This window comes from Haematobia irritans, chromosome 2 (genome assembly GCF_050003625.1).
Source record: "Haematobia irritans isolate KBUSLIRL chromosome 2, ASM5000362v1, whole genome shotgun sequence".
Lineage (NCBI taxonomy): Eukaryota > Metazoa > Arthropoda > Insecta > Diptera > Muscidae > Haematobia > Haematobia irritans.
The window spans coordinates 76,606,580-76,634,157 of record NC_134398.1 but is presented as its reverse complement, the minus strand read 5'-3'; the positions used below and the strand labels follow the sequence as shown (position 1 = coordinate 76,634,157).

General features: G+C 35.8%; 2 protein-coding genes across 5 annotated transcripts in view; one reads left to right on the top strand and one right to left on the bottom strand.

Moving 5' to 3' along the window:
- The window catches only part of LOC142225563 (transmembrane protein 184C), a 99,552-nt gene that overhangs the window by 23,847 nt on the left and 48,127 nt on the right, over nt 1–27,578 (bottom strand). The window lies entirely within an intron of this gene.
- LOC142225561 (uncharacterized) lies at nt 3,856–9,281 on the top strand. 4 transcript variants are annotated; one of them, XM_075295346.1, is made up of 2 exons: nt 3,856–8,306; nt 8,708–9,281. In XM_075295346.1, the coding sequence occupies exon 1, from the start codon at nt 6,982–6,984 to the stop codon at nt 7,993–7,995; it is 1,014 nt and encodes a 337-aa protein (XP_075151461.1). In that variant the 5' UTR covers nt 3,856–6,981; the 3' UTR covers nt 7,996–8,306; nt 8,708–9,281. The 4 variants fall into 4 exon arrangements, with proteins under 4 accessions (XP_075151461.1, XP_075151462.1, XP_075151460.1 ...); XM_075295347.1 differs by having other exon boundaries at nt 3,856–8,351; nt 9,039–9,281; XM_075295345.1 differs by having other exon boundaries at nt 3,856–8,413; nt 9,039–9,281.

Below are 27,578 nucleotides of genomic sequence, written 5' to 3'. Positions count from 1 at the left end.
TCCCACCAGCTGTAATGTTATTCGATGAGACCAATTGTTATCCGATGAGACCAATGAACCAGACAGGTTCATACATGTTCATACCGGAAACCCGATATTGCACATGCGGCATAAAGCAGACGGGCACATGTCGCAGACGCAGCACCTTCCACACAAAAATTAACTATAAGTATGTTAACTAAAAGAAATTGTATTCACTAGAATAAAGTCAATCAAATTGGACGGTTGTCCAACAAAAAAAATTATTTTTATTTTCTCCAAAAATCCGAGACACGTAATTGGCGCACTCGGTAGTCCTGCTTAACGTTAAGCATAGGACTTAATAAAAAAAAAATAAATAAATAATGACAATAAGTGGAAAAGACAATAATTCAGAAATACATAAAGAAGAAAACCAGGTTCTATGTTAAACGTTACGTTTTGACGTTTCATAAGCAAGGAAGAACCTACTTTGTGCCAACAAAAAAAATTCAATAAATTAGTGAACTAACCTAACTTAAATAATGGCAACTGTGCACTTACTATTCCTGGGCTGCCTGTGAGTATGAACACCCTTTTTCAAATATATATATATGTATACAAGGAAACGATTATTAAGACTAAATGATTGGTAAGAATATAAATAACATAAAATATATATTACGAGGAAATAAATAATAAAATAAATTAACACCAGTAGAAATCCTTTTAATCTCCCTTCAGTTTTTTTGGTGCCAATTGACCCCTTTTTCCAAGCAATTGGAATTTTATACCGGTCATGGGACTGGTTGTATTTAGCCAATTGGTAGCCACTTCATGAATTTGTCTCTAGACCACAATGAACCCATCCCCTAACCGGTTCAAATGTCTCTATCACAGGGTTAATTAACACATTTCTGGCCCTTTTGCATCTATAACAGGGACAGTTCTATTTTTAGATTTTTTTTCAGTTATATTTTCCCTACATTTGTTCATTTTCTACTAATATCGCAAACATTTAAATTGACGTTTCAACGCTGGGTGTTCAATGGCGTTTGTGGCTGAATGCGTTAAGGCGTTTTGTTATGCTGCCAGTAAACCCAGGTTCAAAACCTGGCCGGAGCGAAAAAGTTTTTCAAATTGTAAAAATTAGATAAAATAACATAAGACAAATAAAAAAAAACATTGATAGAAATAAGAAGTAAAATTGGTGGAAAAATTTGTTTTTTTAGAACTGTCTCTCTAACATGTCTATTTGAACTGGTTAATTGGTGGGTTGAAAACAACCGGTTAAAGGATTGGTTTGTAGGTATCTATGTGGGGGTCAATTGACCCTTCCTATGACAACCCCATGTTAATTTCACCGGTCACCTAACCAGTTAAAGGACCTGTACCGGCTATAAAGGACAGGTGAATCGACCTGTTTGGGACCAGTCCCAAGAACTGAAGGGCTATGATGGAACATCATAGATAGGATTTTAAAAATAAAGAAGATATAAAATCTGTGAATGAACATCATAGATTATCTTCATAAATAATACAAATTTAAAAACGATGAATTGCAAGAAAAAACGTATATAAAAAAAAAGAAAAAAAGAAACATATGCCAAAGGATATAAAAGAAAAATACAAGGATACGATATATACAAAAAAAATATATAAATAAATAAATAAGGAAACGAAATATAAATTACAAGAAAAGAAGAAAAGAAAAGAGAACATATACCAAGTGTAAAAAATACATATACGAAAGAATATAAAAGGAATATATTTATGTTAAAAGGATTGTAGATTAAATGCCTAAAATTGAAAAAACATTCTTTAAAATATCTTCCATATACAATTCCGAACTCAGACAATACATCCAAAATGAATCCTACAGGGAGTAGTACCAATAACAACAATAGCGTAGACGTTTTCAACTCTTTACGCATACCAGATGCAATTAAAGACCTTCCACGGTTTGACGGGAACCAACGGCTTCTGTATGAATTCATTAACAATGTCGAAGAAATATTATTGTACCTTAGGGATATTGATGGCACCCCTAGTGCCAAAATTCTACTACGAGCTATTAGGAACAAAATAGAGGGGGAAGCGAATGAAATATTAAATATGCACGGAACCCCATTAGTATGGGATGAAATCAAGAAAAACCTTATTTTACACTACTCGGACAAAAGGACGGAGACGTCCCTAATAAAAGATTTACATAATCTAAGACAATATAATTCAAACGTTGAAACATTTTACAGTCAGATTGTCGAAATACAGTCGACACTACATAACAAAATTCTTATTCACGAAACAGATCAAAGCGTAATTAAAGCGAAGAAAGAACTATACGGCGAAATGTGTTTAAACACATTCCTTGCCGGTCTTAAAGAACCATTAGGAGCTACGGTTAGGGCCATGAGACCCGAATCCTTGCCAACGGCATTATCCTTTTGCCTTAAAGAGCAAAACATTTTTTACAGAAAAAAAGATACTTTCGGACCAAATTTTAGGAAACCCGATTATCGCAAACCATACCAACCTTATTACAACCCCAATTTTAAACGATCAAATGGATTCCTGCAAACTCAAAACTTTAAACAATACAACGCACAACCTAAAACAGGGTACCAAAATAATGGTCGAAATAACAACTTTATTCAAAATAAAGCTATAAAATACGAAAATGGATTTAATACAGACGTCAACTCTAGAATGAGTAAATTCAGATACCCGAAACCAGAACCTATGGACATCGACTCAGGTCACACTAACTATAGAACGACAATGACTCGCAACACTAACCGTACAGGATACTCACAGCAACACGGTAGAGAAATGTATAATGTTAATTACGAAGACGGTTTTAATCAAGATTCGTATGATAATGAAAATGTAGCCAACAGTGATGATTCAGGAAATTTTCCTATTTTAGCCTCCAAAAATCTACCGGATTCGTAGAAATTAATAAGCATGGTAACACATTGCCCTATGTTAATATAGACTCACCATTTGGTAAACCCCTTAAATTCTTAATACACGGATGAAAAAGGCTGTTTTTCATATGTTTGGCTATAAACATTATATGTTTGGAACACAAATTTTTAAACACAATATTTTTGAGTGCAAGCATATAATGTTCATAAACTAGCATAACATGTTTGGGACATATATGTTAATATGTTAGAACATATTATGTTTGGGACATAAAATGTTTGTAAATATAATATGCTTGGATGCAAACATATATTAATTTAGAAATAGCCTATAAACATATATGTGTTTAGTAGCTTGGAGCGCTATTTAACAGGGAACGATATTGAATTAAGTTGGTGGTTGTTGCTTGTTATTACAAAATTAACATTTTATTTTTCCTTGGGCAATTGATCAGCTACTTCTTTGATCCTTACAAACTGTGTGGTCCGCTGTTCGAATCCCCGTCCAGCAAAATGCTTCCAAACATATTATATTTTCACATAATAACATATTGTTTTTTGGAAGACAACATTATTGAATTTGGATGCAAAAATACAAAATGTTTGGAACTTAGAGTACCCAAACATATATTGTTTAGACTAATATGCTTTCAAACATATTATATATTGGAAGTGATCAAATATATAAATGTTTGGGCAATACCCAAAAATGTATATGCTTGAAGCAAAATATGTTTGGGAGTATATGTTACAGAAGCGATATTTTGTGAGCGTGTAGATACAGGAGTTTCCGCTTCATTTATCAATCCGGAATACACCCTGCAATCAAGGATAATTGATTGTAGTCCAATTACTATAACTACTGTCTTAAATCAATACAAAGTAGCGAAAAAGGCAATTTTGCCAATATTTAAAGAATTCAAACAAGAAGGAAACTTAACATTTCTAGTGTTTAGGTTCCACAATTATTTTGATGGACTACTTGGCATAGATATATTAATGCAGTTAAAGGCTAACTTAAATTTATCAAACTTGTCCCTTATAACACCCAACTCTACCATCCCACTTAAAATAAAACCAAACTTCACATCAGAAAAATGGATAATTCCTCCATTTACGAAATTATTAGTAAAACTTCCAGTAGATATCCAAAATGGTAACTTCTTTATAAACTCGACAATAATAGCCCCCGGCTTAAGCATCTCTGAAGGCCTATACTCTTCGAAAGACTGGTTCAGTGAGATGGAAGTCCAAAACACTTCTAATAAGGAACAATCACTTTTCATCGATCAACCAATGAAAGTGAAACCATATGAATCTTCGGAATTTGTTGAAATCAACAACTGGAACTTAGCAAACACCACTGCATCTAATCTTAACGAGATATCAGATTTAATCCGAACATCTCATCTGAATACAGAAGAGAGGAAAAATATTTTGAAACTATGCAAACGATATGATGATATATTCTTTAAGGAAAACCAACTACTTTCTTTTACAAATAGCATAAAACATAGCATTAGAACAACAGACCGATATATACAAAGCCGTATAGGTATCCGTATATCCATAAGGAAGAGGTTAAAAAGCAAATACAAAGCATGTTAGAACAAGGGATTATCAGACAAAGTTACTCCCCTGGAGATTCGAGCGGGAAACAGAAATGGCGTCTCGTAATAGATTACAGGAAATTAAACGAAAAGACAATTTCAGATCGATACCCTATACCTAATATTACAGAAATCCTCGATAAACTTGGTAGATCTATGTACTTTTCAACACTAGATCTAGCAAGCGAGTTTCATCAAATCGAAATGGACCCAAAAGACATAGAAAAAACCGCATTTACCGTAGAAGGAGGCCATTATGAATACCTCAGGATGCCTTTCGGCCTCAAAAATGCCCCCTCAACCTTTCAAAGAGTAATGGATAATGTTCTTTAGGGTTTGATAGGTAAAAACTGCCTTGTCTACCTGGATGACATAATCATCTACTCTACGTTTTTACAGGAACACATTACTAATTTGAAAGAAATTTTTGATAGACTGAGGGAGGCCAACTTAAAGGTGCAGTTGGACAAATCTGAATTTTTAAAAAAGGAATTAGCATTCTTAGGCCACATAGTTTCCACAGAGGGAATAAAGCCAAACCCCGACAAAATTGAGGCTATAAAAAAATTCCCTATACCAAAAACCCAAAGAGATATAAAAGCTTTCCTGGGTTTATTGGGTTATTATAGGAAATTCATAAGGGATTTTGCGAAATTAGTAAAACCCCTTACGGCCTGTCTGAAAAAAGGACGATCTGTTGAATTAACCCAACAATATATACGGACCTTTGAGATATCCTAACTAACGACCCAATCTCCAGTACCCAGATTTTTCTAAACCTTTCATCCTCACTACAGATGCCAGTAATATCGCCCTAGGCGCAGTTTTGTCGCAAGGAACCGTTGGTAGCGACAAACCTATTTGTTTTGCTTCTCGCACACTTTCAGAGACCGAATGTAATTACTCCACTATAGAAAAGGAATTATTAGCCATAATATGGGCTACTAAATATTTTAGGCCCTATTTGTTCGGTCGGAAGTTCCAAATAGTTACCGACCATAGGCCATTAACATGGCTAATGAGCCTAAAAGAACCTAACTCCAAATTAATTAGGTGGCGCTTAAAATTAGAGGAATTTGATTACACCATTGTCTATAAAAAAGGGAAAGCGAACACGAACGCTGATGCCCTAAGTAGAATTAAATTAGTAAATAATACTAACATGCAAAATGATATTAATGTGAATGAAATCGCTTCCGATCAAGGAACACAAGGCACAACTATTCATTCGGCGGAAGAGAACTTAGATGACGGAATTTATATTTCTGAAAAACCACTGAATGAATTCAATTTACAGATAATATTGCAAAAATCGGATACAGGGTCACCTTTAACGATAGAGACAGTTTTCAGGAATAAACAAAGGAAAACTATTCGACGTGAACTATTCAACGAAGAAGTAATGACTAATATTTTCAAAGAATTTGTAGTTCCGGGTAAGGTAAACGCTATATTCACTGACGATGAAACGTTTAGGATCGTTCAACAAACATATTCAAAGCATTTTTCACACAACAGATTATTCAAAGTAATACGTTGTACTATAATTCTGACCGACATAAGACAAGAAGACGAACAAGAAACCTTGATCAGAGAATACCATGAAAACAGCAATCATAGGGGAATAAATGAAACCTATCTACATTTGAAGAGGAAGTATTATTTCCCGTTTCTAAAAAATAAAATTGGTAAGACGATAAGTAACTGCGGAAAGTGCCTAACGCTGAAGTACAACAGAAGTCCTCCAAAAATTAAATATGAAATACCGGAAACTCCGGAAAAACCGTTAGACATAATCCATATTGACCTCTATACTATAAATCACTACCATGTCCTTACGATACTAGACAAATTTTCAAAGTTTGCGGCTGCATACTCTCTTCCAAATAGGACTAGTCACCACAAGAAACCAAAAAATTCATAAATCAAGATTAAGGACTAAATAGAAAATGTAACTATATTTTTAGATTTCCACTAATACTGACTCAACTTATCGAAATACAACATATCCGACGAGACCAAGGGATAATACAGGTAAATCTCGGACCAGAAAGGATCATCGAAAATTACAGCAACCTCATACACATTGTAAATTTAGAAGATTATGAAACAAATATTAAAGAGATAGTTCATGTTTTAGATATATTCCAAAAACGGGGACGACTAACCGACTCTGTAAAAATAACGAATCTTAAACTTGAAGAACTACAAAACAAATTAACAACTCTTATCCCTTCTAAAAGATCAAAAAGAGGACTTATTAATGGACTAGGAACTGCAATTAAATTTATTACCGGAAATATGGACGCTCAAGATGCTCATGAATTAAACAATCAGATAAAAAGACTAGAAACAAATAAACAAATTTTCAAAACTTGACTTCTCATATCAATACAGAACAAAGAAAATTAGAAACATACTTACCAAACTTGTCCCAAGAAACCTCCAATAGAATTCAAAAGGAAGAAAACGTTTTACACGAAATGCAATACTTAGAACAAATAAATTATAACATTGACTTACTTAACGACCATCTAACCAACTTAGCTGAAGCCATAGTTTTGGCTAAACTAAATATTATTTCTAAACTAATCCTTAACCCAAACGAAATGCAGTTCATTTACGATGTATTGACTGAGCAGTCTCTTAATCTTATCTCATATGAGCATGTATATGAACTTCTTGGTCTTCAGGCATACTACAATCATAGTAACATAATATTCAACGTCAAAATACCTATCCTTTCCGAAATGGCATTTCAATTCAGTCATATTATTCCCTTGCCAATTAATAAAACTAAAATAATCGTAACCCAGCCATATATAGCCCACAATGAAAAAGGCGCTCAATACTTCGATAAAGCATGCCCCAGGATAGAACGCACCTTCTATTGCCACTCCCCACTGTATAAAGAGGACTTGAACGAATCAGCCTGCATTGGAAATCTCATCAACAACAAGCACCCCAGATGCCTATTCAACGACGTCGGCACAACAGAAGCCATTATTCCTATCGAAGAGAACTTTATAATTTTTGTCAACGTTAAACACTTATTAATAAACTCTACTTGCAGTAAACGTCCTCTCGAGATAGAAGGAACAGCTCTTTTACGTTACAGATCCTGTGACGTCGTCATCAATGGAGTACGATATTCGGACAACCACACCAAGTTCTGGGAACGTACACATATTGCCCCTCCAGTCCTTACGCAAATCGAGGAAGAAGCGACAATCGACACCCTAAACCTGAAGAAGCTCGCTGACTTTTATTTTAAAAATAAGAAGGCTGTCCTTATCTTGGAAAACGAAGCCGACAACAATATAAAACTGACTTACTTCGTCATTGCAATTCTTGCCGTCCTTATGGTTGCAACGTTTTGTGTTTCCCTCGTTTTGTGTTTCGTTCCAGCCACATCAACCTCCAGTCCCTTGTGGCCGTCACTATATTCCAAGGGGGGAGGAGTTACGTTGGCCACACCACACATTCGAACATGCTGACACGTTGGCCACACCACACATTCGAACATGCTGACGAGGCATGTTCCCACCAGCTATAATGTTATTCGATGAGACCAATTGTTATCCGATGAGACCAATGAACCAGACAGGTTCATACGACCGGAAACCCGATATTGCACATGCGGCATAAAGCAGACGGGCACATGTCGCAGACGCAGCACCTTCCACACAAAAATTAACTATAAGTATATTAACTAAAAGAAATTGTATTCACTAGAATAAAGTCAATCAAATTGGACGGTTGTCCAACAAAAAAAATTATTTTTATTTTCTCCAAAAATCCGAGACACGTAAGTCGCGCATTGTAAAAAACACAAGTGTTTTGATATTTGAAAGTAATTTTTCTTAAAAAATTAAACAAGTATAACTTTTTTAACAATGGAACCTTCAACCTCAGGTATTTTTTTAAGTTTTAATGGAATATATTAGTACAATAAGTATCTGTTTGTATTTTTAATAATTTTTTTCGTACAGGCGTATATAATGTGTGTTTTTAGGTATATATGTAGGCATATAGTTGTGAATACCACTGAATTCAGTGGAAATGTATTTTTTCTTGAAATAGAAATAGAAATATTTTTTTTTTTATGCCCATGCAACTGAAAAAATGCAAGTAAAAACAGAAATAATATGTGTACGTCAAGTTAGTTTACTGTTGTTGTAATTTTATTTCTTCTCTTTTGTTTTCCAGTGGACATGAAATCGAAATATAGAAGTTTCTACAAATTGCTTTAAGTACTGGCAGATTGTTTGTTAACAAATATCCTTGGTATTGTATGCCTCCAACGCTGCATAAATATTTTATACATGGACCGAAAATAGTGTCTAGTGTATTGTTGCCAAAGAGGCTCAGGAGGCCCGAAACAAAGATTTCAAACGTTTCAGGGAGGATTTCGCGCGAAAATGTAGTAGGCAGAAGGCTAACGAAGACATTTTTAATAGATTTTTAATCACTTCAGATCCTTTAATATGTTCTCTAAGAAAGTTTCCAAAGAAAAAATTTCAAAATTTGCCTATTGCAGCTGTGGAGCTCCTCAAACCCCCAAAAGAGGATAATGTTGAAAATGATGATGATGGAAGATAATGATGATTTTGAAAACAAAGAAGATGATGATGATGTTTTTGCTAATGACTCAATGTCAGATGACTAATAATATAAAAAAAAAAAAACTAAAAAGAAAAATTAACAACCGTTTCTTATTTTTGTATTGGATATGTATTTCATTAATTTTAAGGAAAAAAAAATAAAGTTACATTAAAGTAAATGATTTTATGACGTTTCTTGTATCTAATAACTGTTGCCTAACTAAAAATATATATATTGCGTTATTGAGAAGCTTGTCTGATTTAATCACACTTTTGGGTGCCAATTACCCCAGTGTGCGGCGGTAAGGAACAACTGCTAGGAGTTCCTGTAACAGAAAACAGCTCAGGAGAGGAGCAAGCACTTGCCGTATATGAATGCCTAAAGCAATGGGGTCTTCCCAACACCGTCAAGGCGATGTGCTTTGATACTACAGCATCCAACACTGGAAGATTTAAAGGAGCATGCGTCATATGTTAGGAAGAGAATTACTGCACCTAGCCTGCCGTCACCATATCTTGGAAATTATGTTAAGAGGCGTATTCGACGCAAAAATGGGTTCAACCACGGGACCTCATCAGACATTTTCAAAAGATTTCTCCTTGCGTGGCCCAAGATAGACAAACAAAAATATGACACAGGTATTAGTGACAATCTAATACAAAAGCAGCTATCTCCAGAATTAATTGCACATGTTACTGGTGAATTCAAAAAGAAATTAAATGAGTACCATCCAAGAGATGACTACAAGGAGCTATTGTAGTTGGTTCTCGTTTTTGTAGGATCACTAGACGGCGCCATTCATCATGCCAGATGGATGGCAAAGGCTATTACTGCTTTAAAATATTTATTTTTCGGCGCCAATTTAAGATGTCTAGAGGAGAAGAAAGTTCTGTAAGTGCTATTGCTGTTTTTCTAGTTAAAATTTACTGTAAAGCTTGGTTCAATGCTCCAAAAGCTCATCTAGCGCAAGATTTAGACATTTTGCATAGTCTATTAGACTATAAAGAATGTGACAACGACATCGCAGAAATATCACTCACTATATTTTCGAATCATTTGTGGTATTTGAATACAGAGTTGATTGGATTGTCGTTCTTTGATCCCACCATTACACACGATGAAAAGTTATTAATGGCTAATAAATTGCTCAGTAGCACAGATGAACCATCAGAGCAAGCTAGGGTTGTAAATCCAAAAGTTAGGAACGAAAAGTTAGAAGAGTTGGTTGATGGACGATTAATTAATTTACTTTCAAAAGAAACGTTTAATTTTTTTTACCGATTTAATATAAAAATAGATTTTCTTAGACAAAAACCAAACACCTGGCCTCAAAATAATAACTTCCAAGAAGGTTTGAAAATTGTCAAAACATTAAAAGTAGTAAATGATATGGCTGAGCGTGGTATTAAATTAATAACTGACTTCAACGACCTTCTGACGAATGATGAAAAACAAAAGCAATATGTCCTGCAAATTGTAAGCAAATGCCGAGTATTGTAACCCGACGTTTCAAAAAGTACTTTAACAAAAGCTCTAGAATAAATTGAATATCTATATAATATTATCGAATATATCCCTGATTTGTATATATTAAAATGAAAATTTTCTTGAATTTAACTGTATTACTTGTATTTTTTATTACATTTCTACTTTAAACTCAAAAATATACTAAAAAAAATAAAAATTTATCACATAATAACATAATATATGAAGTATGCTCCTAGTGGCATCAGGTCGCGTTTTCGAAGCTAAAGGCTGGCGTATCTCGGTTTGACTCAAAGTTACAATTTTGTTCATAACATAAATTTTTAAGGAAAATAAGCTATCGTTTGTGATATCGTGCGTGTTTTTATTATTTACCGTTCTCGAGATATGGCTCAATACGTCAAATTTTTGGCCAAAAAATTCGTTTTTTTTTCAAATTTTGAGCGACGAGCGGCACGTGTTAACGTCGTTTAATCGGGCTCAAATTTTGGCTATCCCAATACCTGGAAAGGGGATTCGTTTTGTGGGGTTAAGGCGAACAAGGTTCCGACATTTTTTTGCCCCATATAAGTTGCGGTCACTCTAATAGTGATGTACTAAATGATATAACCGGTTAAACGAAAAACAATATTAATTACAATCCCACGGCGGCGGGTTCTGTGTACCGGATTGACCCGATGGACCCCATCCATTGGCCAGCGGCTGCCACATCAGTGTACGTGTTGTTTCGTCCGCCTTTTTGTGTTGGAGAAGGTGCATCCCGGGGAGCCTTCTCCGTTTGCTGTTGGTCCGAGCCGGGATAGAAGAGAACCCCGGACCATGGTATTGTTCAGTCTGCCGAAACCTGATCCACCACCGTTCGGTTTCGGTCAGGTGTAACCGGTGCTTGGAGTGGGTGCATTACCGAAACTGCTCCGGCTTAACATCGCTGCGGGAGTATAGTCATACTGACTACGTGGCAGGATGCTGTGCCAGCGATAGCAGCAGTGGGTCGTCTGACTATGCGACCCCCCGACATCTCCTGTTCAACAATATTCTCCGCTGCAGCATCTTACACCCAATATTGTTGTTCCAGTTCCGCATCGTTTTTGCAATTTAATTGCAACGGGCTCCGAGGTAAGATTAGCGAAATCGTGGACTTTATGAATCGGAAAAGGGTCGCAGCGATCCAGGAGACTAAGCTGAATTCCACCTGCAGCCTACGCCATTGTGATGGATACAATGTGCTTCGAAAGGATCGCACAAGAAGTGAAGGTGGTGGCCTGGCTTTCATAGTACACCGTTCCGTGCAGTATAGACCTATCCCGCTTGTGCCAGACACTAGTGAACCTTATATGGAATGTATGGGGGTAGCAGTCAAGTCTGGGGCTGCCGAGATAGAGCTATACAATGTGTATATACCGCCGGTTGATAGCTGTGCTCCAGTTTATTGCCCAAACATTGAGTGGCTATATTGTGCGGGCATAAGCTATGAGCTCCCGTCCCCCTCTCATGTTCATGTTGCCCAGAGGGCGTTCCGGGACATCATCAACGCAGCAGCCGCTCGCTTCATACCCGCTGGTCGAATTGCCCCAGTGAGGCCCAACTTCCCAGCCGAAGCGGCGGTACTCGCAGACGAGCGTGGTGAACGCCGTCGTGCTAACCCTGCTGATCCCAGAATCAGAGAACTAAATCTAGAGATTAGTAAGATAGTCGACGAGCACAAGAGGAACACTTGGTTAGAGCACCTGAAGCAATGTAACTTAGGCACAGGAACTGGTAAATTGTGGTCAACAGTGAGAGCCCTCTCGAACCCCGCTACAAGGGATGATGGGATTTCAGTCACCTTTGGCGACGTGACTGTGACTGATCCGAAGAGATGCGCCAAATACTTCAACCGACTGTTTGTCGAGCATCCCGAGAGTGATAGAGCGAAAAGGAGAGCCACTCGTCGTATACGTGGTCTCCGAGCCGACGACACACAATTTACCGCTGCCGAAGTTACCAATGTCATCAACAGCGCGAAACCATCTAAGGCGCTGGGAGGAGAGAGACCTCCCACGGCAGACAAGGGTAGTTTTGGCCCAACTAAGATCAGGCAAGTGCAGCCGCCTCAATTCATACTTATCAGCGATTGATAGCAGCGTAGCTGACGTGTGTCCCATATGTAATCAAGGGCCACATGACACTCGTCACCTTTTTACTTGCCCAGCTAAGCTTACCCGTCTCACTACCAGATCACTCTGGACACACCCCATCCTGGTCGCAGAGTTCCTTGATCTGGCTACCAGCTGAACTACACAAGCATAGAACAAAATGGATGAAACTACATTAAAAACTGTTACAACAACAACAATATTAATAATATTTTTTTTTTTGCTTCTCATGTCGTATAATAATGCTTATAATATTTGTGAAATTGATAAATCCTTTACGAAAACTATAATTTTTCCAATTCACAAGAAGGGCAACATTAATGATACTACCGCGGAATTTTGCTCTCTAACTGTATTGTAAAAGTAATAATTGGAATTCTCAGTGAAAGACTGCTCAACTGGGTGGAGTCGAAGAAAATTTTAACGGAATACCAGGCTGGTTTTAGGAGAGGATACTCAACTATTGACAATATTTACAATCTTTCATCCATAGTATGTCTCAAATTAAAAAAAAAAAAAAAACAATATAATTCGTGTATGGCTATGTATTTCAAGTCATCAGGATGAGTGGCCCATAAAATAAAATGGACAATAGACTTCCCAGTGGTTTTGAAATACAGGGCTTGCGTTTTTTGGGCCATATCATAAAACAGACAATATATCGACTCTACAGCGAGTTTGGAAAAAAAATAAGCACTAAAAGTTAGCTCAAGTTTATTGTGGGTATTGTTTTTATTAAGTTAGCTTAATACGGTTACACATATACTCATCATAGAGCAAATACATAGTTTGAGAAATTACTATTGATACCATGACATTAGTCAGGGTTTTCACTGTATAACAGCAAAACAAACGTCGCCAAAAAAGTAGAGAAACGAAGAGAAAAAGAGAAAATGGATTTATCATTTTTTGGGCAAAATTTAAATAATTTGTACCATATTTTATTAATTCTTACTCTGTTTTTAATCTATTTGAAGCAAACAAAGTTAAAATTACCCATTAAAAATATGAAAAAAGCGAATTAAAAGAACTTCCTGTGTAGTTAAAATAAAGCACATCTTTGCGAAGACATTTTTGGAAGCTTTTATGAAAAACTTCCAAATTTGTTTGCTGGTCCAGCAAAAATGCATAGCCAAAAAAGCAATGACAAAAGTTCTTGTTGGATCAGGAAGTGGAGCAAAATTGGCTCAGAAGCGATTAATTTTACATTGGCTTGTCATAAGGCGGAAGTCATGTTTTTAAGCATCCGCTTCATTCATTTCGCGCCAGTTCTTCAGATGTGATGTTATTTCAAAAACACTTTTCAAGTATTTTTTTTATAATTTTATTAATCCTAACTGTATTTCATTCACAGTAAATTCATTGCGAAAACTACGTAAGACAAAGAATTTTTATATATCATCCCAAAAGAACTTTTTGTGAAGTGAAAATTAAGTCAATCTCGACAAGAGCATTTTTGGATGTACTTTAAAAGTAATAACTTAGGAAGAACTTCCAAAATTTTTTGTTGGGTGTATAAGTTAACCTTTAACTGGTGAGGTGAAATTTTTTTGCGTTTTACATTAATATTTTTTCTATAAAAAAATGGTTTTTTGTATCATTATTACATTTGTTGATTAGAACACATTGTATATAACGAAAATAACATTATATTTCAAAATATTATATGTACATTCAATAATTAACATGCACTTTATTTCGCACGTCTTATTTATAATACATGTACACGAGTGTGAGAGGTGGTAAATTTTACACCAGCCACATTCATACCATTCATATTTCGACATATTAAGCAACCAAAAGGTAAAGTGGGACATTGCCGACAAGACAATTCCCACAGGTTGTGCAATGCCATGAAATGCACACAACACGCGCGGATACCCTGACGCAACATCAGCAAAATGTGCAACTATAAAAGATTAGGGTAATTGTAAGAGCACTGCTTATTTTGTTATCAACTCCTTGCAATACTACAAACCCCCATGTTTTTGTCAGCTTAAAAAATTATTATTTTTTTTAACTTTTTAATATAACGATTTAATTGGCGCCCGAGCCGGCAGGGACTCGTGATAATAAATAAAGTCAAGCCTTCGGAAAGGTGTCCTAGTAGTTTAATTACAAACGGGAGTGATTGTAAGGTGTAGTGTGCACATGCCAGACGTCTACAGTAACTAGACTCACGCATATGCATAAGCCAGACGTCTACAAGTGTAACGCGACTCACGCATATGCACACTCGCTACGTGGAACCGTGTGAATATGCTGCACCCAGAGAAATGGTTGGTTGCAATTCGATCATTACAATAAGGAGGTAATGACAGTAACTTACTTTTTGTTACAAGAACAATGTTTTGATTATTTCCCCCATTATATATCCAACACAACTGTAAAAAAGTTCACAAAATCAAATAGGAATTCCCATAACTATTCAAGTGGTTACAATAACCAATGCCGATAAATTTAGATTTATGTTTCATAAAATTGTTGAGCTAAGCACCAGCATAATGAGGCCTGCAGCATGGGAATCAACAAATGGTTAGTATAACCAAAAGTTGAGTATACTAAAAGAATTTTAATTTAATTATGGGACGCACGTAAGGTAGTTGTTGCAACAAATAAATAGTAATGTCAACATTGCCAATTTAGATGGTATGACGCTACAAAATTTGCAAAACGGGGAACAGCGTCAGTAAATTTACTTATTAATAGTCCGCAATAAATTGAAAAAAATTTCTCGCATTAACAAGTGTAGACTAGAATTTGGGTAATGGTAAGTATCGTACCGATTTAGTAAAAACAGAATTTTATAAAATTTTTCATAAAATTTAAACGGCGTTTCTAAGTCGATCTGTATCTATATCTAGAGGCTTAGGGAGGAAATCTCTGGTAAGTATATATTGAACGAGGTTTTGTAGTTTCTAACAATTGGTTCTAACAATTGGTTAGGGTAATAATAAATAACGTCGAGGGTTGTACCAACAAACCAAACAAATAATATGAGATTGCGACAACCAATGCAAAGTTGGTCCAACATACTACCATGCAGTTGCAATTACCAAATGTTAGTTGTTCTGACAGATATCATTGATAGTTGATGGAACCACCCGCTTTCGGTTGACAAATAATTCGGTTGAGGCAATGAATTTGTTTTCTGGGTGTGACAAGGCAGATGTGCACACCTAACTATAGTTTAGACAATTTTGAATTCAATAAACAAGTGATCGTACTAGTGAACAGAACATTAGTTGTCGTAGTTGTCTTTACTTTGTTTTTATATGGCGACCGTGATAAAAAATAAAGTAAAATGTACGAAAACACAAATCGCTTTGATCCTAATGAACACTTGATAACCTGTTAAAAATCAAAATACATAAAGTGAAAACAAAATTTTTAACTCGGAAGTGTGCGAAACCCCAAATCACTCTGATCCTAATGAACATTTGAGAAGTTATTAAAAAAAGAAAAAAATATAAACCAAACATTTAAAAACATTTTTGAAAATTAAAAGAAAAAGTAAATCAAGATTTTTTTGCATTATAATGAACATTTGAGAACGCTGTAACAAAATTAATCAACCAACATTTAAAAACATTTTTGACAATTTCCAAGTAAATCGAGACTGTTGGCATTATCTATGTGTGGTGCGGCTTGTGTAGAAGAGGAAGAAGTTAATGCCGTTGCAGATTGATCAAAAACCTCATTAGGTAGCGTATGCAGAGACACACTTAAATTTTCACCGGTGCAACGACTATCAACACAAATCCTGTCCTGTAATTATGTATGTAATTTAGAGTTATTTAGTGATCAAACAAACACATTTTTTTAGAATAATAAAATAAGAACAAAAAAACGTACATGGAAAATAAAAAATAGTGAGTATAAAACACACATTGCTATGTATCTGTATCTAAATTATATTTAGTAATTCATTTAACAATAATCAATCAATGCCCTCAAGGACTACAAATTGAAAAAAAGTATCTGTAAATGGGCATGTATCAGTCCCAATAATAAATTTTACTAACATAGATATAAGGATAATTTATTCGGTTATTAAATGATTATAACCGGTATATATCATGATGCTTGGGCTCTATCATTGAAGACGCTGACAGAACCAAAAATTGTGATATTCAATTTCACTTCTTCTTCATGCAGTCTTTTGGATATTTTTCTTGTCGATAGCCCCACAAAAGCTCTACTTTACGATGAGATCGGTGTTCCATGTTTCTCCAAACATGACCTAATTTTTATGACATATGACTTGAGCAAACCACCTGAAGAACCACCACAAACTTACTATAACTTCAACAAAATTAACTATGAGATACTAACCCAAGAGTTTTGCTCTATCGACTGGGATGTCATTTATTACATTCCATCCATAGATCAAAAATTACATTTTCTGAATCGAAATTTGTCTTTCCTACTTGAATGTTCCGTGCCTTTACAGCAAAGAAGGAATGTTCCGCCCGATAAAACCTGGATCAATAATAATATCGTTGATCTAATGATAATATTGTTGACTAAGAGCGGTGACTAGCAAATCCGTAAAAAAGGCTAAGTCTGAAATGAAAATTTCGCACTGCAATTGACTCAAGAAAGAAATGGGATATAATCAAAGAAGTTCGTATTGGTAAAACCAAAAACACAAGAATTGTCGGTGACCCAGATGATATGAATGAAAACTTTGTTAATTTAACTTGAACAATATCATCAGGTAACCATCCACTTAATAATCTATCAGCTTTACAAATGGACCATGTTTTTCCACCACTTTCTTGTTTGGAATTTAAATGTGTGAACTCTGGTGATGTCTTGGAAAGTTATCGCCATATTAAATCTTACGTTGTTGGCCTGGATAAAATGTATCCTAAACTCATAAAAGTGTTGCCAAATTTACTGCTACATATCACACACCTATTCAATTCTATCATAACAACAAGTCAAATGCTAGAAGCAAACATCGCCTGAACGCCGCATATAAAGCAATACTTAGATACGTTTACGGTCTAAGAAGATTTGAAAGTTGTTCAAATTATCATAAAAATCTGTAGGACATTGGGTTTGAGGATTATCTGAATAAGTCGCTTCTGTTAATGCACAAAATAATTTATACTAAAACACCTGGGGGCTAATCACGTCATATCGAGAACTTTTGATCGAAATCTAAATTTTTCGAATCACGGGAGTCGATATCGAGTTTTTTTGATCGACAATTTTTTCGATTGGTAAATTGCAATCGTAAAACATTTTTCACTTGTTTTTTACATTGTTTTCGCCATATAGGAATAGTAAATATATTAGTTTTAGTTCGAGTTGTTGCTAATTTGTAGTAAATTTACATATAATTATCAAATTTTGAATATTTAGGACTAATGCAACTCCAATAAAAGTTAAACAAAAATTGGTCATAGTCGAGTTCGGGAGTGAGCATCCTAGCTTGGCAAAGAACCATATATAAAGTGCACATGCTAGATCGATATCCTAGAGATTGTGATCAACCAATTACCGTACCATTCCGTGACAACATAACGCTTCTGGACCACCTTGTAAGAATAGTGAATTATGAAGGCTTCCGCTCGAAAAAAGTTTTAAGACGGCAGACAATTTTAAAGCGATAGAATTGACGTTGACATGCCATTAAAAATTATTTTCCATTTGAACGCCTCCTTCGTCAGCCGAAATCCTCCATTGAGCCTGCTAAAGGTGACTTTCTGACAGTACATACCATTTCAAAACCATGTACTTACACCAATAACAATGTGCACATTTATTCCTTATTTGTCGCCGAATTTTTTTATTTTCATCTCATCCTCCAATTAGGAAGGAATTTGGTGGAATGTAAAAAGAGATATGGGTCCATAAGATATAATGCAATACCATTCACTTTTTACTTTGAAACCTCCAAAAATATGTTTTTTCTACATTCTATTTTGTGACGCTAACTTAATTTTGTCATTTCATTTTGTTCTGCTTCGTTTTTTGCTGTTGGCAATGCTTGAGAAATTGCATCAAATTTCGATCGAATGCCGTGATCCAAACTTTTAATCGTATCGACAATTTTTTCTTATACGATTATTAATTCGATATCGAATGCCGTGATTAGCCCCCTGAATACCTCTACAGCAAACTGAAATTTGGAAGAACTAATAGACGTTTACTGATTGTTCCAATGCGACATAAACTTCTGGTCTCTGAGTGGCAATTTTTCCTGAAAACATCCCGTCTATGGAACTCTCTTCCTGCACAAATACAAAACCTAAGCAACGCAATTCATTTTAAAACAACCCTTATTAAGTATTGTTTAAACGCTGAATAACGCAATTTACTTTCTTAGTTTATTTGTTCGTTATATTTCATTACATTTTATTATGTTTATCGCAATTTTTATTGTTAAATTATTTTCGATTTCGTTTTTTATTATGTTTTTCTTTTTATATCTACTTAATGTTATTAACCCTTATTTCGTTTTATGATATGATATACAAAAAATTTGTATAATCATCTTGAATCACATACTATACGAGGGCCGTTCGGAAACTTCTTAGCCTATCAATGAAAGAGAATAGTTTTTCAAAAATATTTTTATTTTTCAATATAATCTCCTGGAACTTCAATACACTTAGTTCAACGCTTTTCCAGCAATTCTATCTCTTGATTAAAATAGTTTTCCTCAAGGTCTTCAAAATAGTGGCCTACAACTGTAATTGCATCTTCATTTGAGGTAAAACGCTTGCCAGCAAGGAATTTTTTTAGTTTTCGGAACAAGTAAAAGTCACTGGGAGCTAAATCAGGAGAATAACGTTAGGTTAAAGTGGCAGCCCGATTAAGATTCAGGCTCACTTAGACTATTCAGTCCATTGTGATAGGAGAATCAGGAGAAGAAGGTGGGTGGTCAAGCAACTCGTACTTTAATTCGTTGATTTTAGCCAGTGTTAAAATACTCTTGTGCGCTGGTGCGTTGTCTTGATGAAAAATTATTTTTTGTGTTGTAAGCCAGGACGTTTTTTCTCGAATTTGTACATTTAATTGATCCAAAAGGTTGCAATAGTACTCTGAATTTATTGTTTTATCCTTTTGCAGATAGTCAATCAATAAAATACCTTTGAAGTCCCAAAAAACCGTTGCCATAACTTTACCAGCCGATTGATTTGTTTTTGCCTTCTTTGGGGCACTTCCTCCATCTTCAGTCCATTGTTTGGATTGTTCTTTTGTCTCGGGAGTATAGTGGTGGATCCATGTCTCATCAACAGTTATGAAACGACAATTAAAATCCATTTTATTTCGCTTAAAACGATCCAAACAAGCTTGAGAAATGTTCATTCTTATGCGTTTTTGATCGACTGTTAACAAATGCGGCACCCATCTTTCAGAAAGCTTTTTCATCTGAAGTTCTTCATGCAAAATTAAATGTACTCGATCATTTGAGATGTCCATGATATTAGCATTTTCACGCACTTTTATTCGTCGATCATTTACTACCATATCATGCACTTTGGCTACAATTTCTGTTGTTGTTGCTGTTTTTGGACGTCCACTACGTGGTTCATCTTCAATCCTTGTACGACCACGTTTAAATTCAGCAACCCAAATTTTTACTCTTGCATATGAAGGAGCACTTTCACCTAACACATTCACCATATCATTATGGATTTCTTGTCCCGATAAACCTGTTTTATGTAAATATTTAATGACAGCACACATTTCTAATTTTTCCATTGTAAAAAAATTGCGGATGCGTCTGTTTTGAACACCTGTTTCTATATGAAGGAGTTGCCAGATCGAAACAAAATTTAACATGTGTTCATAACAGACATGGAAGTTTCCAAAACACTTAACATTTTTCTGTTTATACCGCGCTTTTGATGCTAGGCTAAGAAGTTTCCGAACAGCCGTCGTATTTATGAGATTGTAATCTTTTGTATGTGAAACTATAAATAAACAAACTTGAAACTTTTTTTTTAATTTTTATCAAGACCTCCTAACAACTAACAAAACGTCTGTTTTCTGTACATTATAAAATGGGAGCTGAGGAGTCGAAAAATATTGAAAACACCGGGGAAGTAATTAATGAAATTATTTCATTGCCCGCCCAAAATAAATAATGGTGATCCAATTTTTGTATAAAGTGCACAGTATTTATAGAGGTTCTCAGTAATGCTGGTGACATTTCTGAGGATTTCAAAGATTCTCTAAGTGGTTTCACTGCAATGTGGAACGCCGTTCGGACTCGGCTATAAAAAGGAGGTCCCTTGTCATTGAGCTTAACATGGAATCGGGAAGCACTCAGTGATAAGAGAGAAGTTCACCAATGTGGTATCACAATGGACTGAATAGTCTAAGAGAGCCTGATACATCGGGCTGCCACCTAACCTAACCTAACCTAACCTAGAGGTTCTCTAAAGAGAAAATATAAGTCGTCGGTAACAATAGCCGAGATATAATTTTTTTCCTTCTTTTTTCCAATTTACAATAGAAAATAATTTAGATGTCATTTTTCAATTAACATTTTATTGCCATTTTCATCGTTTTTTGTCTCTTTTCACCCTATAAATGGAATGGCAGGATATTTTAATATTATAATGTTGAGATTTTTACCGACCGATCCACTAAAAATGAAACAATAGCCAGACACGTCTTATTTGATTGCCTCAGAAGAAGTCGATAAAATGCTTCAAACAATTGCCGAGTAGGGTTAATATCGAAGATTATTCCCGACTTCGATGGAAAACCCGAAAAGTTACAATCCTTCTTAGACTCGTTGGATTTGGTAGATTCCATAAAGGATTCCCATGAGAGCGTAGCAGTAAGTCTCATTAGGACAAAACTGAAAGGCACTGCTAGAAGCCTGATATCTAATGAGTCTTCCATAAGAGATATTGCCATTCGGTTAAAATCTGCTGTGAAAGGCCAGTTGCCTGAAGTTCTATCTGCCAAAATTATGAATGTAAAGCAGGGAAACAAATCGGCAAATATGTTTGTAAGTGAACTGGAGGAACTCAATAAGGCTCTCTCTTCAGCATGCATATCATACGGTTTATCCCAAGAACTGGCAGAAAAATATGCGACCCAAACGGCTGTAAAGTCCTTAACGAAAATTGCGTTAAACGAAAGGGTTTGCGATGTAAGGTATTATAACACCAATTGGCGTGGACAAGGATATAGCCGTGGGCGCGGTAACGGTCAAGCCCTAGATATAATAACTATCGTGGACAAAGTAATGGCAATAAAGGTGACCAAAGCTACCGCGGTAATTATAGAGGACGTGGCTCGTACAATAATAATGTACGAGTAGTCGTTGACGAAGGTAATCATTCGGAAAACTGGAGTCATCCCTTGGGGGAACAATAGTCCAAAAGTCAAAAATTTTCAAAGTGAACATAAGTGAGAGCATTTTCGTACAAGAGAAAATATTGAGAACAAGTTTCTTACATTCTTGGTGGACACTGGTACTGACATATACCTATTAAAACCATTTAATAAGAAATATCGTCAAATAGACCAAACCAATACTACAATTATAAGTGTCATTGGAACAATTAAATCGTTGGGATCCATACAGTTAGATATATGAATAAACGAATTTTTAATACCTCATGAATTTCAAATTGTAGATTTTATTAAAAAATATAACTGTGTTTTGGATTTCAATGAAAATAATCACTGGTTTATTACAAAACCTGATAACAGAGCAGAGATAAATGAACAAGTCAATAAATTAGTAAAGGATGGGCTGGTAGAACCAACCATATCTGAATACAATAGCGTACTTCTTCCTGTGACGAAAAAAGCACTACCTAATTCCAATAGGAAACGATGGCGCTTGGTTGTTGATTATCGCCAAATTAATAAAAGAGTATTGTCGGATAATTTCCTCTACCGAGGATCGAGGACATTCTGGATCAGCTTGGCCGTGCCAGGTATTTTTCATGTATAGAATCTAAAACTTCATCCGGAAAATGCTTATTCTTTAGAACGGAAGTAAGTTTCCATGTATACTTATGCACGGATAAGGGTATTTTGCCAGATAAAAGTAAAAAAGAAATTATTAAAAATTATCCAGCGCCGACAGATGCCGATAGTGCCGACGATTCATTGTATTCTGCAATTATTATCGAAGATTTGTAAAAAAAATCTTGATATTCTAGGCATATTACTCGCCTATGTAAGAAAAATTTAAAATTTGAATAGACTCCACTGTGTAATGAGTCATTTGAGTACCTGGACCACATTGTTGCAATACACCGACTTTGATAGGCAATTTTGTATTACAACGGATGCAAGCAAATATGCATGTGGAGCGGGTTTAAGCCATGAATACAATGGCCAACAGCTTCCGATTTGCATCCAAAACATTTACAAGGGGTGAGGCTAATAAATCAACAACCGAACAAGAACTAATCGCCATCCATTGGGCAATTCAGTATTTCAGACCGTACGTGTACGGCACACATTTCGTGGTCAAAACGGACCATAAGCCCTTGTCCTATCTATTCTCCCGAAACTAACAAGAGTATGATTTAATTTAGAGGAATATGATTTTTCTGTGGAATACCTCAAGGGAAAACAGAATGTTGCAGCGGATACCCTATCCCGCATTACTCTCAACGATTTAAGAGAGCTGTTCAGGTTGACACCCTGTTAGATTTAAGTTTTTATGAATTGTAAAATACACCCCTGCGAATTATAACGATGTATGAAAAAATTGAAATGACATTTAACTTAACAAAACGTTCACTTACTTACTCTCTCTCATATACCCGAATACTCTCGCCAATAAATTAAACTTTAATTTATTATTTAAAAACCAAAATTTAATTACGTTTGTTTTTTTCCCCTCATTGATAAATTATTTTATTTAATTTCCCGCCTTTTCATTGGTCCTTCGAACCGGATAAAACCGCCCGAGATTTGAGCTTCTCTTTAGAGCCCGAAAATCCACTGTATGTTATATATTTGGAACATGGTTCGACCGTCTGATTTCCAGGAAAATGTGTGTCCAATAGTACCTCCAGCCTCTCCTCACTGGACGTTGTCCAATTGCCCTCCGATGTTTTAATGAAACCTGGAGCGGAGTTGGTGGATGCTACAACCTTCCGTAGTCTGGAAGCCTCGGACGTATTCTCAATACTGCTGCAGTAATCATTCCAAGAGTCATGCTGAGCATTTCTCAGTTCTCGCTTGTATCCTCTCAGATTCTTCTTGTAAGCGTCCCAATCCTCAGGGGCTCTAGTAGACTTTGCCTTGTTAAAGAGCAGGATTTCCTCATATTACTTAACTCCGTAGACCACCATGGAGGTCAAGCAAACTTGAATCGAAATCCAGGAAATCCTTCGCACTCGAATGAGAGGCTTTTCCCGCCTTAGGTATGAAAACGACTTTTGTTTCACTCCACTTTCCTGGAATATATGCTAAGTTGATACATCAGTTCTCGCTTGTATCCTCTTAGATTCTTCTTGTAAGCGTCCCAATCCTCAGGAGCACTGGTGGACATTGCTTTGTTAAAGAGCTTCCTGCAGGATTTCCTCATATTACTTAACTCCGTAGACCACCATGGTGGTCGATGTCCCCCCCTTGGCTTCTCTCTAGGGCATGCAGCTTTCAGTGAGATGTTGAAGGCCTTAGTAATCCGCTCCACTGCGTGTTCGATATCTTGCATATTTCTCATATTTGTCTCTGTTATTTCCGGTATCATCATATGGAGGTCAAGCAAACTTGAATCGAAATCCAGGAAATCCTTCGCACTCGAATGAGAGGCTTTTCCCGCCTTAGGTATGAAAACGACTTTTGTTTCACTCCACTTTCCTGGAATATATGCTAAGTTGATAAATCAGTTCTCGCTTGTATCCTCTTAGATTCTTCTTGTAAGCGTCCCAATCCTCAGGAGCACTGGTGGACATTGCTTTGTTAAAGAGCTTCCTGCAAGATTTCCTCATATTACTTAACTCCGTAGACCACCATGGTGGTCGAGATCCCCCCCTTGGCTTCTCTCTAGGGCATGCAGCTTTCAGTGAGATGTTGAAGGCCTTAGTAATCCGCTCCACTGCGTGTTCGATATCTTGCATATTTTTCATATTTGTCTCTGTTATTTCCGGTATCATCATATTGAACGATTCCCTATACCTATTCCAGACAGCTTTCCTGACATTTGGCGGAAATATGGTCTTGGTGGTATGAACATCAAATTTGAAACTGATGTGGCGATGATCTGAGAAGCTGTGTTCACTTAAAACCTGCCACTCAGATATCATTTCATTCAGTTCTTGCGAGGCCAAGGTGATGTCCAAAACCTCTTGCCAGTTTTTAGTGACAAAGGTTGGGACATCTCCCTTGTTGCAAACTACCAGATTAGTACGCAAAATAAACTCTATTAGCGACTCTCCCTTTGCATTAGTATCACTACTTCCCCATATACTATGATGCGCATTTGCATCGCATCCCATAATGAGTTTCGTCTTTGTTTTCAATGACTCCTCAACTAAGGTCTTAACGGCACATGGAGGCATCTCCCTGTCATGTCCCATGTAGACCGAAGATATTTGCATTTGGCTATTTCTAAATTGGCAACGACAGTCTCTGCATTGCACATTGAAGGAAGCAGGAACAAGTTAAGCTCGTTTTTAGCAATTATACAGGCTCGATTTACATCATTACCAGTATACTGCAATAGTTTGAACCCCGGAGTAATTAATTCACATATTTTGTTTCTATAAACATATGGTTCTTGAATAAGAACTATGTCTATGTCCCCTTTCATCAGGAGAACTTTTAAGGCAGCACATGCAGCTTTACAATGATGAAAATTTATCTGGAGGATCCGTAGGACCATCGAGATTTTCAACAACCGTCACATCAGCCGCTTCAATCGACTCATCAAGAATGTCCTCTTCAGAGATTTCGGTGACTCTCGAGAGCATCCTCAAAAGGATGCTCGCAGGGAAAAAATTTGGCTGCAATGAAGAGGCGATCGCCGAGGCAAAACCGAAGGAGTACTACCAAAATGGTATCAAAAAATTGTAAAGTCGTTATAATTGTTGTATCGCTCTTGAAGGGAACTATGTTGAATAATAAAAACGAATTTTGACAAAAAGAAATGTGTTTTTCTTTGTTAGACCGGGGACTTATCAGCCAACCTGTTAAGACGTATGTGCGTGGACTAGCCCTTATTGAGTCTTTAATTGAAAAGCTCAATGCGAAGAAGAAGTCTTCTAGTTCATCCCTTCCGATTCACCTTCTCCCTTGTGATACTGAGATTTTTTCTGGTGATTATAAATCTTGGCCCACGTTCAGAGACATGTTCTCTGCCCTATATAAAGATAATGAACACATCAGTAACATTCAGAAAATGTATTATCTGATGCAAAAGACGTAAGATGAAAAGACGTAAGATGATATTATAAAGACATGATATTATAAAGTTATGTTAAAAAACCTACTAGCCCAAAGAGAAAGTCAAGTACTAATAGTAATGGTAACAGAAGTTGTAAGAGCTTCTCTACGACTGTACCATCTAATCCTCAGCGGAAATATCCTCTTTGTTCCGAGTCGCATCCCCTTCGATTATGCGAAGAATTTCTTCGAATGTGTTATAACCCAGCATAAACTACCTTTCCATTAATAGAATAAAATGATGACTCATGTTGCATACTGCAATAGTCATATTTCACAATCAATGATATTAAATTAATATAGCATTCTTATTACCAGACAATTAAATCCGTTCATTTTTCCGGTCAATAAAGATTTTAAACAAAGGGAACAAAGAACTAAGATTCCTATTCCCTATAATCATATGTCTGATTGTTAAGTATATATAGTTTTACATTAATGAATAAACTTTAGTCTTGATCAGATTATCAAACGACGCAAACGTGTTTTATTTGGACAGCTCATTCGGGATTTAGCTCTCTGGAAAAGTTAGGACCATTTATCGGTGAAACTAAAAGAGAGCAAAAGCTCCATAAAAAAGATTAAAAAGGAGATTTTATCTCCTTGATCTTTTTTAAAAACTCAATTAATCCATCGAGGATAAAAATTGGCGCAGTCGGTAGGATATCAATTCGTATTGGTATCCGAGAAACGTCGTACGGACAGAAAATAAAATAATCCTGTGCAAAAGGATACAAACAAATTAAAAGATTTTGGTTTGTGTAAAAGAAAATAAGATAATCTTGTGCAAAAGGATTACAATAGAGCAAGAGAAATTTTGTTCTGTGTAAAAGAAAAGAAAATAAAATAGAATAATCCTGTGCAAAAGGATACAAACAAAGTAAAAGATTTTGTTCTGTGTAAAAGAATAAAATAAGAACAATCCTACGTAAAAGGATATATAATAAATATAAAAATAATTAACACTAAAAAAATTAACCTTGCTCCTTTGACAGAGCTTAATCCAATTGAAGGATTGACAGAATTATATAATCTCAACGTATTGGGGATAACAGACCAATTACGTACAGATCATTTAAACCCGGAAGAGAAACTTGAATTAAACTTGAAATAAAGATTAATAAGTATGAAAAGGCATTTTATCATCCTGGAGATGACCTCAGCTTTACAAATGAAGTGAAACATAAAATAGAGACAGCAGATAAAGGACCCGTTTACACTAAATCATATAGATACCCATCAATACATTCTAAAGAAGTAGATAGACAAATGTCAGAAATGTTTCAACAAGGAATTATAAGACATAGACTATAGGAAGTTAAATGCAATTACTGAAGACGACAAATACCCAATTCCAATAATAGATGACATTTTGGACAAATTAGGCCGAGCCAACTACTTTTCAACTCTAGATCTTACAAAAGGATTTTACCAAATTGAAGTAAATCCAGAAGACAGAGAAA